Genomic DNA, 19,740 nt, shown 5'->3' on the forward strand with positions numbered 1-19,740 from the left:
TATAGGTATACATTTGGTTTTAATTACATTAAAGTTTAGTAAGTTTACTACAGATGTTTCAACATAGGCAGAGCTGTCATTCCTGCCTCACAACACCAGGGTCTGCATGGGATTTTTGCATTCCCCTAATGCAATTATGAATTAATTGGTATCAGTGAGTGTGCCTAACTTTGTTTGCTTACCTGTTTTTATACTGAATACTAGAAATGTATCATTAATACTTCACAATTATCAAAATACATTATATTGTCTTTTTCCATCCCCAACCTAAGCCTCCAAAGATTTGCGGTAAGAACACTGTCTACTGCATCACTAGATCGACTGTTTCAAAATATTTATAGCAAACAATTGTATTAACACTCAGCTCATACCTCATTTACATGTTTCTGCTACTGGGTTGCAAATAATATACTTGTTTTTGATTGGCTTTGTGATTCAGCCATGCAAAGAACCGGCATACCATTCACTACATTTGCTTCTTGCCTTACACCCAGTGCTGTTGCGATACTCACTGGGTTCCTTTGACCATAAACTGGGTGGTTTAAATTTACCCCTCAGCACAGGATTAAATGTACTGTATATGTCTACAATGTCTGTTCAATTCTTGTCCCTTGGTTACATGCTAAATGCATGCTTAACCTGTGGCTGTCACTAGACTACTGGAGTACTAAAGACAACTGATTGTGGCTGGCAAATTTGTTGCGAAATACTGCAGTAAATTTAGTGGCAAGAGTAGGCTTCCATGCAAATACTCTAAATATCATGATATTTATTTTATTTGGTATGCTAGTGAATTTGCTTAAGGTACAGTATGTAACTGTTTCTCTCAACTGAACCTAAGCCATCAAGAAAAGTAATTGTTCATGGACAAGCTTCTTGCCAGATGTGTCAAGCAATGTGCTGTTTTTTTTTTTTTTTTTGCGTTTCATTTCTGATTTCTTTGATTTGTCATATTGTTTTAGCTAGCTGATAATTTTACATTGTTCAGGGTGACTGTGACCTAGTTACTGTACATCATGTGGGTGTGATAAGATGTCATGGTGAAGTGTAGTTGATTAAATCAGAATATAATATCACAGTGGCCATTTTTTGCTTTACTAATTTCTGTCAATACTCTTGTGTCTTTGCAATTATTTAGTAGCTAGTTTACGTATGCAGGTACTCATGCTGATTTCATAGGATGAGGAGAATGAAACAAGTCTGTTCAGGCAAATCTTAGGGTCTGTCAGAAAATTTTGCACCCCACCCTGCTTAGTAACACTATATCAAAATATCTTGGAGCTAATTGGTGGTCCTGACACATTGTTTTAAATGTCTAGGGGGCTTCACCCCCTCCTTCGCTACGTGCCAGCAACTTTGCATCTCTGCTGCACACATATGTGGATTTCACTTTCACCAAACAACAAAACTTTTAATTCTTAAGGATAGGCCTCTTCATTGGGAAGAAACACTACTTTTCCCTGATGGCAACATGAATTAGACGATCTACAAGTCTCTGACTTAAAACTTTAAAGCCAAACAATATCTACATACTTCTGTCATATCACCTACTGTATGTCCATATTTTCAATCTATTTTCGCTTTTACCTTTTTGTCAATATTGCATTTAATTTTGATTCCGTGTTTGGAATTACATTGTGACAACACAACGTATAGCTGCCCGTGAGTGAATATTGTTTCTTTCTCCCTACAAGAAATGTGTCTGACAATATCATTTACACAAATGAGAAATGATTAAACCGTGTGTGTAGTTATGTGGGCAGGACTTTTCCAAATCTCTTCGCATAAGCTCTTGTCTTGCGGGGCTTGAAATTTTCTCTCACGGGATTTCACTTTCACCAAACAACAAATCTTTTAATTCTCATGGATAGGCCTCTTCATTGGAAAGAAACACTACTTTTCCCTGATGGCAACACGAATTAGATGATCTACAAGTCTCCAACTTAAAGTTTCAATCCAAACAATATATTCAATCTCTTTTCGCTGTTCCGTTATTTTACAGAGTAATAATTTCCATTTGTTGCGCTAATGCGATCTTTACTATCATTTTTTTGAGACTTACGGATTTTTGTATTTCCATTATCTCTAACCTGCTCTGCCAATGTTTTTGAATTCTTTCCAAAGCTCAACTTTGCCATCTACTTTTTGTCTTTTATTTCCGGCCCCGGGCGGGGTTAAATCTCTTGGCACAAAGTCTCATCACGCGGGACATGAAAGTGTCTCTCTGAGAAAATCACGTCTTGTCTCCTTCCAAGATTTTTTTTTTTATAATAGAGAGAAATAAAAATGAGCATAACCAGCAGAGACAAAATATATTCATTTGACAACACAACCAGGCTTGATGTTTGTGACATACAAGACAGATGAATTAGTATGAAGTGCACAACAGCAAAATATTTAGACTTTTATTCTATGCTGCAAAAACTATTTCAAGTAAATAAATGTTACTCTGAATAGAGGACATGCACCAAGAAGATCGACAATGTTGGTTTAATTTCAAACTTTCAAATGGGGCTTATCAGCAATAAGGAAGCAAGAGTCCAGGAAGCACAATGCATCACAAATGAAAAAGTGAACTGATAGTAAATGGTTTCAGTGCCTTGCTTTAATGGAGAAATGCTACATCAGCAAATCAACTGACAACCTTAGTTTCTTGTGGGTACTGTCTTGAATTAATTAGAGGATCAGAAATCTGATAACAGCAATATTTGTTAAAAGTTTCTGAAGTACAAAACCAGCAAAACTGCATGTTAGAAAATGAATCTAGGTAATGCTTTACGAGTCCTCACTGGCTTTCTTTGACAATGGAAAAGTGGCAGGTGGCATTATCTTAACTGTTTCAACATCTACAGTATATTTCTGTAATTCATCTAGATCAAAACAAATACTGTTAAACAGGAATCTAAATATGTGAAAACTGATAAACAAAAGGAAAAAAAGATAATGTGGTAAAGACTGACTTCTTTAAAGAAAAAAATGATAACTATAGGAAGGGGAGCAATTAAAAGTGCAATATGATGTTTTGCCTGGTTTTAAATAATTGATATTTTTTAAATTAAAGTAGGCTGATGGGTAGTGACTTGGTCTCCACACTAACCTCCCTCACTTAATAAAGAACATTAGTTGCTGTTGCTTAATAATTCTTATTGTTTACTTACTTTACCACCAACTGATGAACTGTTTATTTTTTATTGTCACCAGATTATGGAAAATGTGTATACTATACTCAGAAATTAAAGCAGCCTAGATTCAGACTCAGAATCTAAGAGCTGTGAATAAGTAACAAGAGCTACAGCATTTGGATCTATTTTCTATCAATTGCCTGTAAATTAAAAAACAAAATGTGCTTATAGTAATAGATACCCAAGCCATTAATGCTTGTACACACGCTGCTCAGAACAAGCTAAAGGGCAATGATAACAGTTAACAGCACGTGTAAAACCTTACAAAATTTAGTTACTCTGTAAGTATATCAAAATCTCAATCTTGTGTATAATGTGTCATCATTTCAAGTCAGACTATCTTAAAATATCTTTTCCAACACGCGTTTCTGTAGCTGGTTAAAAGCTTGCTGCAGGAAGTCAAACAGAAACAACTTCCTGAGGATACGTTCGGCTACTGAAATGATAAGAATCATGATGACAGGTTGCCTTGAGTGTTACACTTTGCACAATGAACTATGAGTCAGCCTTGCAATACTGTCAAGACCGACTTCTGAAAGTATTGTCTTGATTACAACAAAAGTTTGAAAGTCCTGCATGTTGCATTCGTGTTAACATAGTAGTCACCTTTATTATTAAAAGAAATCTTCCATTTTATAGCTGTAGAAGAAATAAAGTGTATCTCTATAAGAAAATAAACATCAGGCTGTGCAAGCATGCATAAGAATTACTTTTTAAATACTTTAAATTAAAATGTTTAGGTTCATAATGACTTATACCAGCAGATGTTGATTGTCCTAAGTACAATTTCTTATTATAGATTTAAACTTAATGCTAAAGGAAAAGGCACCACAGGCAGTTAATGAAAAGTACACAGGGTACAAACAACTGTCTTCCCATATTTAGATTCATCAATATATTTTCAGATAATATAGCATTTTAAGTTTTACAAAACTAACTTCAAAACTTGATTACATTTTTACTCATTTTGTTGCTCACTATATCCTCACATGATACTATTTATATTATAAATCAATTCATTGCATTACTATTGTTTCATTGGTGATTTTTTCTTTTTTATAGTATGCGTTAAGTTGGTTCTAACTAGATGAGTCACAAAATGCTTTTATTTGTTCATTTATACAATAGTATAGATTCCAGCAGAGAACAGAACTCTAAACTAATAAGGTGTGAAGGACAAAATAAAACGTTTGGATGTTTTGTGGATCATTATGCCATCTGTACTTTATACACTTGTATTTCAAACCTGATGAATCATGGGAAGGAGGTCAAAACAATTGATATTTTTATTATTATTGGTGTGCACTCCAGATATTTTTACATTAGTGAGATTTTTTTTGCTATTTATCAATTTGAAAGAATATAAATGTTAAAATGAAAGCAAATACTTGACAGATCCAATATATTCTATAGGTGTTTTGGAATACTTTCTTTTACAGAACACTTTAACTTTATCCATTCTTCTTAGTAAAACTGCCCAGGCCCTCACAGTGATGGGACTGACATTTTGAGATCCTGTTGTTTAATCTCGACTGGATTGTGATCTAGGCTTACACTTGACCTCTTTAGAACATTTACTTTCATGTAAAGTAATACAACTACCCTTTGGCTACATATGTGGATAGTTGTCCAACTGTAAGATAAATCTTAACATAAGACGTCCCAGGCCGGCTGCAGACTACAGAAGATTTTCCTTCAGAAATTATTTGTATGTTGCTTCATTTCCTTAAATTGGTAATGTTATGAAAAGGAATCTTTATAGCAAGATGGTACCTCCTCCTTGCTTCACAGAATGAATAGTATTCTTAGTCTGATGAGAGGTGATATGCATTCTCCAAACTTAGCACTGAGCTTTGCTTTGAAAACCATTTTCATTCATATTTCATTAGTCTATAAGTGTAGATCAGATATGATGTCATTATTTCAACAGTTGCTTTTGTTTTCACACTTTACTGTGGAACATTTGTTCATTTTCACCCATTTCTGTTCTGGTAAGCTATTTCCACAGTGGTTTGTGGTGGCCTAATAGACACGTGCCCTTCTTCTTCTGTACCCGATTATAGACAGATGGACAGTTCAGTTGTATTTTCTCCTTTCATTTATGTTCTTTTCTGTTTTTTTGAGGATTTACAATTCTATGGGTATTGTATTATAGCCCTCTTTTGTGCTGAAGACTTTTAATAAACTTTTGTGACACAGAAATACATTTTGTATCCTTCTTGAGAGAATAAATTGATAATTAGGTTTATTCTTATAAAACTGTTGTAGGCTATCCTACCTGAGATAAGGTTTAGGTAAGGCATGGAAAACAGATGTTTTGAGGTACGGTTTCTGTGGTGCGCTGGGTGGAGTGCGGGCAACTGGTTGCATGTTGCTTATAATGACCCTATAAACATATAAACATATTTATTTGGTTTTCAGTAAAATCTTTATCATCATGGTGTAGTATTTGCCAACTCTGAGATTTTTACAGATGGGTGTAGTTAATCTAAACTTATGTGAAATGCCATTATTACACATTTTTACTTCACTTTTAAAGATAATTAGTTGCACTACTGCTAATTTGTCTCTGACAAAGAAAGCAGACTTATCATTATGGAATAGGACATGTTGTTATTGCAAGTATAATTCTTTTAAAAGTAGCTGTAAAATGATATTTTTGCTTTAGAAACATTTCAGATTTTTTTGTGTTGTTCATTGGCAAAACAATTCAATTAAGTACACTGATTCCTTATTTTAACACAACGAAATGTGAAAAAGGCCATGGCCTATATATTTCCAAATGTCCACTTAATTTGTATATTATGTGTTAAATATCAAACTGTGAAACTGTCTCCTCCTGATCTGATAAGTGACTGTAAGTATAGGAAGTACAGCAGATGGATCGATGGATATTTGACTGCCTGTCATTTGATCATTCTTAATGTGAAAGGCCACATTGAACTAAAGTGATGGATAACCTTTTGAAATATGCTTTCAAGTTTTCAGTCTGAAGCCGTAAATAACTTTATTTTTTATACCAGGAAACAACCTGCATTCAAGAGAGTTTGGGTCCGCAACTAAGCCTCTCCTTTACGTTCTGGGGGTCAGTGAAGGGAGTAAGGTCCCAGTATCTGAGCGGATAGTCACATTTTACCTGACACATGTAATGTGACATGATTGCTGTCAAAATGAATAGTACAGGCCATTTTAAAATCAGTCAGTCAGTTACCTTACCAACAAGCCCGCCACCACATACAGTGCCAAGTCACAGATGATTGTGCATTAATGGAATATAACTGCTTACAGTTAACAAAAGCTGCTTCATTCTTGATTCGCTGATTACATTAGGAGAACCGGACACAGCTGCAGATTGTTTTTTTATGCTGGCAAAGTACGTATGTATGTATGTACACCCAGACCATATGAAAACTGGATATAGTGCCTCGCTGGCTTCCAGTTCAGTGATCATGATGGAGTGAAGTTTGACTGACCTGTTAAACAGTTCCTCCAGAAGTGACAACAGGTGGCCTACTGTATATACACTGATGAAAAACCAGAAAAGTTCTTCAGTACAAATACGCAGCATTGGCCCTCTTAAAAAGGAACATAATACAGTCTATGCATTATAATTATTACTTTTGATAACTGTAATATGTAAACTGTCACATCAACACACATTCTAATAATGGCTCAGTGATATGAATTATTATACGCGTGAGATGGCATTTAGCTGGTTTTGTCACATTTCCCTTCTTGATCAAGGGTGTCATCATTTCCCTGTTTCAGCCGAAATGTTGTGTTCAGGTGGGTCAGAGCTGTCATAAATGTGTATATATGTTCTCACATCAAGTTTTCTTTCACAAATCTTGACTTTTTTGTGGAAAGCTGCATATGCACATTTTGACCTTCTTTGTGCATACACAAGTTTTATAAATCTGTCCACTGAACATATAAGTTAAAAGGTTGAATATAAAGCAATGTTATTTTTTTTAACTCAAATAATAATTTGTTATAATGTTTTAAACATACATTATATGCATCGATCTTCCAGAAATATCAAACACCTGATCTATTCAGAACACAAATCATATTAACCTTTTGAACAATGGAGAGAGTGTTAAAGTAGAAAAAGCACAAAGAAAAAAATATTGCTACCAAAATGATTTCTGGATTGTGCTCTCCTGGGCTATCAAAGAATTTTAATGTTTGTAGTAAACTTGAAACTGCAAAAGGACACTTTGTAAAAAGATTGATATTAAATATCAGACCAAGGAGGAAGCATATGATTATATTCCTTTTGTAGCCATTTCTAAATATACCATACTTCATTTAAATCAATAATTACCCATCTTCTAAAACCCAAAATGCACTGGGAGTTCAAGGCAGATTGTTTTACTTTCTGATGCCTGTAATAATCATACATGGTGTCCAACCACTGCCTAAGATTCAACAGATGCTTAACACTTCTGAAAACTGTTTAGTTTCACTACTGAAGCTGCAGTCTCTGCTTCTGAAAAACTATATTCTTTCTTCTTCTCCCAAACATATAGACAGATAGGTACAAAATGCTTTTTGTTTAATTTGTACATTGTAAAACTGCAGCAGTTGTTTTTCAGGTAGAAGTAAAGAACAACGAAAACCATCCATTGTGCATCTCTACAGCACCACATTGCAGTCACTAACTTTAGTAACTCAGCAAGGGTGCAGCTTTTATACAGTAACACCTCAAGATATGACTAGTCTGACACTTGTAGAGTAATTGAATGTCTTTTTAACAGAGACATAACATTGTAATATCCAGGAATCTCAACTTTATTCTATTTTCCTTCTTGCCATTTTAATTGAAATCTGTAAATATTTAATATGTTGTTCATTTGTTCAGTGCTTTTATTAACTTCTGTCCTCATGTCAAGGTTTTGGGTGTGTCAGATTCTTTGAACTGTAGCTATGTTTATATATTTTAGCAAGATTGACAGTCAGCACTATATATACGAGGTGAGACACAAAAATAACCGGACTGGTAAAAAAATAATATTTATTGATGAATTACAGCATTCTAAACATTGTCACCTTCTATTTACTCCCCCTCTTGATCTCTACAACGCTCCATACGTATCTTCCATTGATTGAAACAGTGCTGGAAGTCTTCTTGCTTGAGGCTCTTCAACAGGCTTGCCGTTTTTGTCTTCACTTCATCCATTGAAGAAAAATGTGTTCCCTTTAGGTCACAGGGAGCTAAATTGGGCGGATAGGGAGGATGATCAAGGACAGGAATGTTTTTGTCAGTCAAAAACTGCTTTACGGAAAGAGAGAAAATTTGTGTGTGTATGTGACCCTTATCATTTTCAAATAAAAATCAAATTGATAATGGAAAATCTATCCAAATTCATAAAAGTGTTTCTTTATTCCAATATGGTGTAAAGTACAGGAAAAATTCAAGATATCAATAGTTTTTCCACAGAAATAATCCTGCTACCCTTCTGGGCTTTCCTTCACATGCATTTTGGCCTTGGATATGGTGGCTGGACCAGTTGTAGACCTCCCAAGTATCATAAACTCCTCTTGGTTGTCACCTCATGTCTCTCATTCACCATCATTCCCTTTCTTTAAACTCTGGACTTTCTTGTTTCCTTTTCCCACTTAAGCTACTATAAGCTCAGTGAGACTTTGATAGGGGAGCCACATTTAAACCCACCTGGTGTTCCAGGCTAGGCCCCAGGGTGACGTCCGGGTTTAGGTATTCTCAGGACCTCCAGGTCATATTTAAGACAATATAGAACTATAATTATGCAGTATACATTGCAAAATTAGCTAGAAAATGTTTTCCTTATTAGTTCTAATATTGTTACATTTTCTGGTGCTGTATCTTTAAAAGCTTAATTCTTCACTGAAAAAAGATGTACAGTAAATTGGACTATTATCATTATCATTAAAACTTAAGTTCTGCTTGTATATTCATCATTTTGATGTTTTTTTGTTTCACAGAGAAAAAGAATTGAAGAAATTCTTGAAGATGAAAGAGGACTGACAATTAAACGGACTTAAACACTTTCTTTTAGGTGTTTCTTAATTTAGTGGTTCACATCACATTCCATAACGTATATTCACTTGGTACGTTTCATGTGAGAATGACACTGATATTGCCGGGATAGTCTCTACTAATACCCTTACTGAACTGGCAGATTCACGGAGTGCATAAATGAAGGCACAAGCTCACATAAATCTTCAATCTGCAGTAAGCATTTAATTATGACTCATTTATATATGACAGAAATAATGATTATTCTAATTTAAATATTTAGTTTCATCATGTATCCACCCATGTTCTGAACTTTCTGTCACTATTAAATGTGTACATAATAGTTCTTTCACATCATACAGTATATGAAAAAATACAATTGCACATTTATGCTTTTTAAACAATAAAGTTTGTGGTTATAAAGACTGAAAAAAGCCAACATTTCTTTTGGGCAGTATCTGAAAATGGTTACTTATTTTGAAGCACATTTTTCATCTGTTGTCAAGTTTATTGTTTTTTCCATACAGTTACAGTATAGCTAACCTCACTGCACAGTTATTTTTGCTTTAGAAAAAATGAGAACAAAAAAAAAAACAATAACCAAGGAATAAATTAGTTTTTCCAAATCATTCTATCCTTTCTATTTCTTCACTGGAATTGTGGCATGTCTTTATTAAACCAGTATAAAATGACATTTACAATAATGTGGGTAGACACAAAAGGAACACCAGTTGCCTGAAGAAAACAGAAAGTGATATACAGTGGTGCTAAATTTTCAGCTACCATCTGCTTACTTTCATTCTCTCCTCTGAAAATTAATCATTGTGAAAATGTGTTATGATAATTATATATCTGAAAATGTAGTATAAAATAAAATCAAGTTTAAAAAAATGATATGTATTACTTCATTGTTTACTCTATGTTAACTATTCCTGTATTTTATTCGATTTTGCAGAATCTTATGATGTGTTTTCAGTTATGTTGTGTTTCTTCAGTAGAGTAAGTCTGCGTCTTTCAGGTTCAGCTATATCAACATATTACTGAGCACCATAAATAAAGCTCTATCTATCTATCTATCTATCTATCTATCTATCTATCTATCTATCTATCTATCTATCTATCTATCTATCTATCTATCTATCTATCTATCTATCTATCTATCTATCTATCTATCTATCTATCTATCTATCTATCTATCTATCTATCTAAATTGTACCACCATAGTAAACAATTTAATTACATTGATTTAAAATATTTGAATACCTTTTTTGTTTATTTTGTGCATGGTAGGTTATTGTAAGTGAGGATGCATGAGTTTGACTTGTGATGGACATGTTCCTGGATTGGTTCCTGTTTAATTCATGACGCTGCTGAGATACTGTCTACCTCTTTACGACCCCACAGTGAAAAAAATCAGGCTCAGAAAAAGTAAACATAGGGCACGTGTTTTGTATTTTCTTTTTAAAATTCGTTAAGGTTCATGTTACTCTGCATTCTCCAAAAGATAAAGAAAACTTTGAAAATGTGAAATTTGTCACAATGCCAGAAATATTTTTAGTCCTCCACTGAATTATTTGTATCCATTCATCCATCCATCCATCTGTCTATCTTCTTAATCCGCTTGTCCAGGGCAGGGCAGCTAGATCCTGTCTCAGCAATCAAAGGGTGTAAGGCAGGAGTATGTGATAGTGCTGGTCGGCTCCACACTACTGGTTGCATCCCTGGAGACTCTTGAACCCACCACCACCAATAACATACCAGAGGGATGAGCCAGCAGATGAGGACACAACACACATATCAAGGGGTAGGTGCATAAAGTGTATCAGTGCTTTTGTTAAAAAAAAAATCCAAAAAACAGTGCCCAAAATAGTGCAGTGTTCAAAATGTTTAATAAATAAATAATCCAATAAAACAGTGAAAATCCTTGAGTTTAAAAGCAAGATTTAAAGTGAGAATAAAAAGCAGCAGTCTTTGGGTCAATGTACTTTCCACTCATAGACAAGCCCAGCACAACTCCCTCTTTGCCTTCCCTGCTCACCCATTGCCCGCTCAGCTGGTGGAGACTTCAGTAGCCGCAGTCCTCACCAACCTGACCCCATCTTGGCCGCCATAAGTGCCGCCAGCCAGCCTGCTCTGGGTCGGTTGTCCTCTCGTTTTCCTTTTTGCTTGCTCTGGAGTACCTCAGATCCCTAGAGGGGATGCTGCCTCAATCACACGGACTCCACTACACTATTCAGTGGGGATGATCAGCTCCTAGAGCACCAATCCTTTGCTCCTCCATATGGCCAATGGTCGTGATGCCTTTCCCCCTACTGGTTGGTGTTAGCTCACCACCCCAAAGCTGTTAACACAGCTCTACTCCTTTTCTGTCTTTCTTCTCTTCCCTTATATCAATGCTCCTAATGAGGCACCTGCCTGATGCGCTCACTCGCACATGTCTTCGATATCAGGCAGGCACCACCGGCCGTCCTCGGAGTGAAGCATGCTCACACCCGATTAGAGCCTGACCTCTTGCGGGGTGCGATTACTTATTTAAAATGAGCGCAGCACCACAGGCCGCTTATTACAGAGCAACACCTGAACAGGGAGCCAGTCCATCGCAGGGTGAACACACATATAGAACAGGGCCAATTTAACAATGCCAATTGTTGATTTCTTAATATATAACTGTGTGATATAATATGGCAAAAATACACAATGTTGTGCTCTTGAATCTTCAAGCACAAAATGGACCAAAAAAAAAAAAGAAATGTTACAAAAGAGTGGTTTGATTGTACAAAAATAAAACACTCAAGGAAGGGCAAGATAACCTACAGTATGCCAAGTGGGTATTCATAAATGGATTATTTCACTTTACTAACTCCGCTTACATTGCATGTGTCAAAGCAGAACCCACTCTTCCAATAACACCTAACTTCTGGCATTTCTTCCTCCTGCCTGTTCTCCCAAATCAATTCTCTATTGTACTACAACTGGAAGAACACTTTAGTCCTCCTTTGGGGTCTTCTTTTGAGTTTTTACCATTTCCGGGTCAAGAGTGCCCTGTAAAACTCCTCAGGCCACTCTCCTGCAATGATTCATGGCAGCCTCAGGTGTCTCTGCAGTCCTGAATCCCAATATATACTTAAAAGGTTAGGCAACCATCCAGAGCCCTGTCCAAAATGACAAATAGCAGGGGGCTCTGCATACCCTAAAGCACCTCCTAACTGCCACAAAGTTGGCAGGGGAGCTCCTAACCTGTTACATTTTGTACAGTACAATCCTCTTGTTATATTTACTGTGTTTGCTGAGAATATCTACTTCTGAGGCTCCTTCTGTTATTAACTTTTAGACACTGTAATTTCCAAGTTGCCATTGTGGCCAAGTTTCCATTGCATTTCTCAGCTTGCCGTTGCTAGTGAACATCAACTAGGGAGTGTCTAACCTGTCCTGGATGTCCTGAAATAGGTTGCAGTCACAGTCTTGGCCAGGCCTGACTTTACAATATACTCTTGTTATAGCACAAATTGACTTCTTACAGCAACTGTGGTTTTCAGAAAATATTTTTGAGAAACTGTAACTAAAATCAACGTATTCCTGTAATTACAGTAGTTAGTGTAGCAAGCAATTACCACCATCAAAAGCAAAATCCTGCTTTTGCTGGCAAACAGGGAATCCATAACGTCAACGTCCTGTCATCTCTCTGGGCTCTTGAGCTGATGCTGTGAATGGTACAAGTATCGCAGGTTTTTCTGGGGGATCCTTGTACTTGCAGAATTGCACACAATCACACGAGGTTCCAAACATTCTTTCAAAATGCGATTTCTAGGTGTTTTAAAAATGGGTTGAAAGTCCAAAATTCAATTCCATGTTTTGGAACTCTCATACAGTATATACAATAATGCACCTTTCTGTATAATCTATTCATCCCTGTGACTTTAAAAAAAAATCTATAAAGATTGAAACCTACGACATTTAACAGGAAAACTCCATAACAGACATTTTTTTGCTAATTAATGCCTACAATAAAACCATTGAAAGATATCAGGATACTGTTTACAAAAAGGTGAGCAAATATGTACATTTTTGCTTAAAGGGCAAATTTATTGAAAGGCTTATAAAACAGTGGCAATAAGAATTTAATGCAACATCCAAGGTGTGTCTTCATGACAATTTTGAATGAGACTGGTGGAATATCATAAGCCATACATGAAGAGAGGTTTTTGTCTAGTGAATAGGCAATGGTAGCTTCAGAGCACTTTTTATTATTAAAAATGAACAGTAAAAACATCACATTTATTACTGCTCATTGACAGCAGTAATAAATTTTAATGACAAGAGAACTTTCATGTGCTGCCAGGGGTTTATTATTGCAGTAGCTCTTAATGGAACTGTAGGTGTCTTTTCTACAATGAAAAGCACAACTTACACAATCCATTCACAGTCTGCATGGAATCCCCACTCACTGTGAAGAAAAGGAAGAAGAAAGGAGCAGCAAAGCTTCTCTTTAGCTCTGTGTTGTCAGTCGATTATAGGAAAGAGGCTGGGAATAGCAAGGTCATACAGTACATGCTGAAGGAAGTACAAAGTTATAGGAAGAAATGCATTGACTTCAATTGGCTGAGTAGCCAGTATCGTCAAGCACTCAAAAACAGTTCACAATAGCTTAGTGTTTAAAAGAAGGTGAAACAGTCACTTGGCTATCAATTTCTCCATTTGAGGAGATGGAGCCTGCAGCACCACAAGATTCAAGATTTCTTTATTTGTCACGTATAGCAGACAGTGAAATGTCAGTCTGGTTCACTACTGTGAATTTCCCTTTGGGATTAATAAAGTAAGGGTAGCATGGTGGTGCAGTGGTAGCGCTGCTGCCTCACAGTTAGGAGACACGGGTTCGCTTCCCGGGTCCTCCCTGCGTGGAGTTTGCATGTTCTCCCCGTGTCTGCGTGGGTTTCCTCCGGGTACACCGGTTTCCTCCCACAGTCCAAAGACATGCAGGTTAGGTGCATTGGTGATTCTAAATTGGCCCTAGTGTGTGCTTGGTGTGTGTGTCCTGCGGTGGGCTGGCACCCTGCCCGGGATTGGTTCCTTGCCTTGCGCTCTGTGTTGGCTGGGATTGGCTCCAGCAGACCCCCGTGACCCTGTGTTTAAATTCAGCAGGTTGGAAAATGGATGGATGGATTAATAAAGTATCTATCTATCTATCTATCTATCTATCTATCTATCTATCTATCTATCTATCTATCTATCTATCTATCTATCTATCTATCTATCTATCTACTGGGATTATGCAAATACAAGTAAAAAATATAAATAGAGAGAAACAGAAAAGCAAGTAATATTAATCTTTAAGTAAGATTAAATAGAACCACTTAAATTTTAAACTAACAATATGTAATACACTAGGTGTGATATACAGTGTCAAAATGACACAATGTTATGTCATTTATTATATTATGACATACATAAAACCATTGTGCAAAGCAAAGGCATTAATTGAATAGTCTGTCTATATGCACTACCGGTAAAAGGTTTTAAAACACCACAGTTTTTATGGAAATGCACACAGTTTAATGTCTTACTGTTTCATGAAAACAAGGCATTGAACAAATAAGCAATGGCAAATAAAAAACAATTCAAGGAATCATTAAGTGTACAAAAATGTATTCATATTTTTGATTCATCAAAGTAGCCACCTTTTTCTGATAGAACAGCCACACTGTGGTAACCCTTTTGATTCAGAATACCAGTCACTTTGTCACCAGCTCTGTCTCCAACAAAAGAACCCCAGACCATCACACGTCCTCCTCCATGTTTGACAGTTAGTGTCACACACTGAGAAACCATCCTTACACCAACTCAATGGCGTACAAACTCCCTGCGTGGTGAATCGAAGATTTCAAATTTTGATTCAACGGTCCACAAGACTGTCTTCCACTCTTCAGTAGTCCACAGCTGGTATTTCAAGACCCTGTGTTGTCATTTAAGGAAATTTTTTCTTCTAATTGGCTTGTGACTTTGAGTCTGCCAGATCTCTTCCTATCAGTTTCTTCCATTTTCTAATTGCCTTTGGATTGTGTAGGACACTGTACTCACTGACACTTTGATTTTTATTTTGCAATTTTTCTAAATGAAAGGCCTACACTTGCAAGGTTAATGATGCTGTTTCATTTCATTTTTTAATTGCTGTTTTCTTGCCATTATCATTGGAATTTACAACCTTCTACTGTGTAATGTTGTGCAAATATTACTTTAGAGGGTGTAGTGACAGTTTGTTCCAAGACAGACAGACAGAGTTTTTAAGTAATCAACAGAAGTTGGGACACCTGTACAAACTGTTTGCTTCAACTTGCAAGGCTTAATTTAAATTAATTGCTGCAGAACATCGGTAGGTTGTAACCTAGTAGCTGTTCTCGGAAGAAGGCCCATTTGTAACATTCTAAAATTTCCTTTTTTCAGGTTTTGCTAACCTAAAGTTTAAATTTAAACCTCTGGTACTGCTTACCTGTTCACCATGTTAAGTCATTAACTGCATTTTAAGTGATTAAATTTGGAAAAAAAAAAAAACTGGAAAAACTGAGGTGTTCTAAAACTTTTGACTGGTAAAGAATGTGTGTGTGTGTGTATATATATATATATATATATATATATATATATATATATATATATATATATATAAAATATATATTGTGAGGGGTTCAGCCCGGACACAACCACACAGACACCAACTCTTCATAATTACAGATGCTTTTATTAATTAATGTCCCCAAACACCAGTCCCGCACACAGCACAGTGCTCCCACACCACAACACCCTTCCTCGGGCCTTTCACTGTCCGTGGGCTGCCACTCCTCTCTTCACGGGAGCTTCGTCCTACTCCCACTCCCGACTCTAGCTCCCTGATTGTAGGGAGGCGGCCCCTTTTATCCCCACCCGGATGTGCTCCAGGTGCTTGTTCATGTTCTTCTGGCAGCACTTCCTGGTGTGGCGGAAGTGCTGCCCTTGCACCTGGAAGCACTCCGGGCGTTCCTGGAAGGTCCTTCTTCCACTTGACCAAGTGTGGCAGAAGTGCAGTGGCGGCGGCCACGGGCCCCAATAGGTTTGAGCCTCCTTGTTGCGTCCCCGTGGTCCCTTCTTTATCCAGGGTGGTTGCCCCCTCGTGGCCCGGGGAACGAATAAACCGCCTCCCGGTCCTTCCAGGTGTCCCGGCTAGGTCTGCCCCCCAGCCTCCTGTGGCAATATTTATATTTATATATATATATAGATACATACTACTTTGGTCATAAGACTGAGGAACCTTTTGCCCAATTTCATTAGGCAGAATGGTCTGTTACTGGGGTGGGAGGAGTTCTTAATGATTTTTGTTGCGTTGGCCCTGCCTGCTTAGTAGAAATGAGCTGCAGTAAGGGGAGAGCAGATCTCATGGTGTGCTCCACTGCCTGCATGACCCTTTTTTCGGTCTTTACAGCCTTGGTAGAGCAGTTGTCAGACCAAGATGTGACATTCATCATACTTTCTACAGCATCTATGTAGAATGATATCCGGAGACCCTAAATTGGTTAAGACACTGCCTTGTCCTTCTGACCTGGATATGGGATCTGCTAAGCTGATGTCAGGTCCTCAGAGATATGAACTCCAAGGTACCTGAAAGTACTCTCCCTGTAGTCCCACTGATATGGACTGGTGTGAGGAACCGCTGCTGTTTCATGCTGAAATCCACTGCCAGCTCCTCAGTTTTTCCTGACATTCAATTGAAAGCTATTTACCTGGCACCATGATGCCAGATGCTCCAGCTCCTTCAAACAGGCCATCTCAACATTGTAGACACTGTAGAGAGTATCAGATACAATGAAGAAACCAGAATTGAGTAAGATGACACTCAGGCAAATCCTTAGACTCGCTAATACCAATTAACCTAAAATACACATTTTTTTTCTGAATGTACTAAATCATAGAAAGCTTAAAATTGGTGAATGTGCAAACTCCACTCTGTGACTGGATAGGAGCTCAAACCTGAAGCCCTGCAGCAGTGAGATAGAACAGAAGGCTAATAACTGCCCCAAGTGTTGCTGTTGTTTTTTTTCTGAAGGTCTGAATCACTTAACAGAGTGCCTCGGTGATTAGAAATGGCTATGACAAGCCACGTGTTTTGCAGAAGTGCTAGCCATTGAAAGCAGAGAGCTGGGAGCATACTTTCCATACATGATGCATACTGACATTCTTTCCACAGCTTGATTCACTACATATCGTACAACTTTTATATGGATGATCTGTGAACTTCTGGCAAGTTTGTTACAGCTAATTTTAGCTTTAATTCCTGCTCAAGATCCTGAGTTAATATCTAAATTCCTCATCAGCCTATGAAACCTACGTGTACACTTGTTTAAATGCATAACTTGTAAAATCTGGTTTGAAATATCGCAAGGTACCTTTATGAACTTTTAGAGGAAAAGCTGTTTGCCCTTACCATTTGGGTAAGTCTGGAACGGTAACACACAGAGGCATCACAGGATGATTATGTTAGTGCAGATTGCTGTAGTACCAGAATTATTTAATCTACAAGCACCTTAAAAAATAAAAGCATTAAATAATTTACTGGACATCAGAAATCATGATTTAGAAATTACAAGCATATACATGATATATGAATATGAAATTTTCATTATTATTTGTAATAAGCTAAAAGGAGATGTGGTACTGAGATAAATCTTATCTATTTTCCCTCTTTTTATTTGTGTTCTGGTGTTTAGTGTGGGTATGATATCATGGATGCTATTTTATAAAAAAAAAAAAAAAAATGTCAGTTGCAAAAGACATGCCATATCTTGAAGAGAGCATAAGGAAAATCTGCCTTTTTTTTTTATTAATTTCCGCTTAAGAGTGGCTGCCTGAAAATTGGGAGACTGATTGAAGTTCTGTGACTCTCTCAGAATCACATATTCTCTCTGTTTTGATGCTTTTGGACATCGCTTTTGACCTTGTCTTGTTTTATCAAATTGAATGTGGTTTAGTGCAGAATTTTCAGTTGTGCCACTCAAAATAAAGTAAGTGATCTAACATCCATGTAAAATATTGTGTGTTGACCAGCCTCTGGAGCTTCACCTCAGCCAGGACCTTTCCATTCACAGCAAGCAGAGATATACCTCTGCTCTCCTAGACAGCCTTGTCACCATTGTTTTTACTGAAGAAGAAAATGTTAGCATCTCTCCACTGTTGTAGGATGGTTTCCTCATCCCAGGCCTTGGTGATGTACTGGTTTAGAGTTTTGCATTCATGTATTTGGCTTTTTTTCATTTTTCATTTCAAACTTTAGATAATCACAGATTGAGTCATGAAATTCTTTAAGTGCAGTAAGACTTAAACAAAAATTAAATAATACTTCTTTGCTGTTGATAACTGCATATTTTTTGTTGGAAAATGGATATGTTATGTATAAATATTACATTTTTAGTGCTTTGAGATTACTAAACAAAAGATACATTCCGCTATACTGTAAATATACTGTGCATTATGATAATATGCAGGAGCATTTTAGCATGTTAAAAAATTCAAAAGTTTTATAAGAGAGGAATATGAGGAAGGACAATCTGAAATCAGTCAATCATCAATTATGAAAACCTGGCTAGACTTGTTCCTCTTCTAATCATATACCTCTTTCCTAGCTAATCTTCCTTTGGTTGACATCTTAAAAGTATTACGGTCGCATTAAATAACCACATAAAAAGCACATTGGATTGTTCTACTGTATATATCCTTCCATTTTTTAATATTTTCTTTCTCTAGTCAGTGTCCATTGAGTAACAGCAACCAGACCAAAAACTAGCAAAATAGCAGTGCAAAAAAATTACATTTAGAAAATACAAAACACAAGATGTACTAAGCTGGAAAAAAATGAACCACACTCAGTAAATGTTCTGTTTTAACTATGCTAAAATATATTTGGAACCGAGTGTGGTATGATTAACTTACATGTTGTCACACACGTCCGACTAAGAGGGAGCTGAGTGGACCAAGTCGAGGTAATTACCTGCCAGGCCAGGGTTTTGACAGAGTGCACTAAACCTACCTCTGTTATCTCTGCAGGCCAAATATGGGAAAACCTGCCTGATTCAACATCACTTCTGGTCCTGGCGGCCAGACTGACGTCACTTCCGGTTCCAGCCAGAGGACATCACTTCCGCCTTTTGGCTTATAAAGCCGCCATCTTTCCTCAACTATTCAGTTCAGGACTCAAAACAGTGCACGTGAGTGCTGTGTCAAAACTCTTTTGCAGTCAGGGACAATATATGGGTGGCTGCGCCAAACCTTTTTGTGTGTGTCAAGGCTATTCATTTCACAATGTATAAGTAGGCATTATTAGAATATTATTATTGAATATTAAAATATAAATGTTTAATGATTCACATCCATTCAAAGAAGCAATGAAAATATTAAAGTTACTAAAAAAGCAGGATACACTAGTTATACCAGGCAGAATCTAATTTACCTCTGTCGTCATGTGAATACTATGCACAGGAGACCATTATGGTACAATGAGAATCATTTATTTCACTGAATGCACAATTAAAGATTCTTATA

The 19,740-nt window shown here is 36.8% G+C and overlaps 1 protein-coding gene across 1 annotated transcript in view; it reads left to right on the forward strand.

Annotated features, from left to right (window-relative positions):
• LOC114658550 (protein LKAAEAR1-like) overlaps nucleotides 1-10,058 on the forward strand; it is a 31,571-nt gene extending 21,513 nt beyond the window's left edge. Inside the window, exon 4 of the mRNA XM_028810598.2 lies at nucleotides 9,150-10,058. Within this exon, the coding sequence (XP_028666431.1) occupies nucleotides 9,150-9,209 (60 nt within the window). The 3' untranslated portion in view covers nucleotides 9,210-10,058. The remainder of the gene's footprint in view (nucleotides 1-9,149) is intronic.
• Nucleotides 10,059-19,740: the final 9,682 nt, after the last annotated feature.

The sequence above is a fragment of the Erpetoichthys calabaricus genome, chromosome 10 (genome assembly GCF_900747795.2).
Source record: "Erpetoichthys calabaricus chromosome 10, fErpCal1.3, whole genome shotgun sequence".
Classification (NCBI taxonomy): Eukaryota; Metazoa; Chordata; class Cladistia; order Polypteriformes; family Polypteridae; genus Erpetoichthys; species Erpetoichthys calabaricus.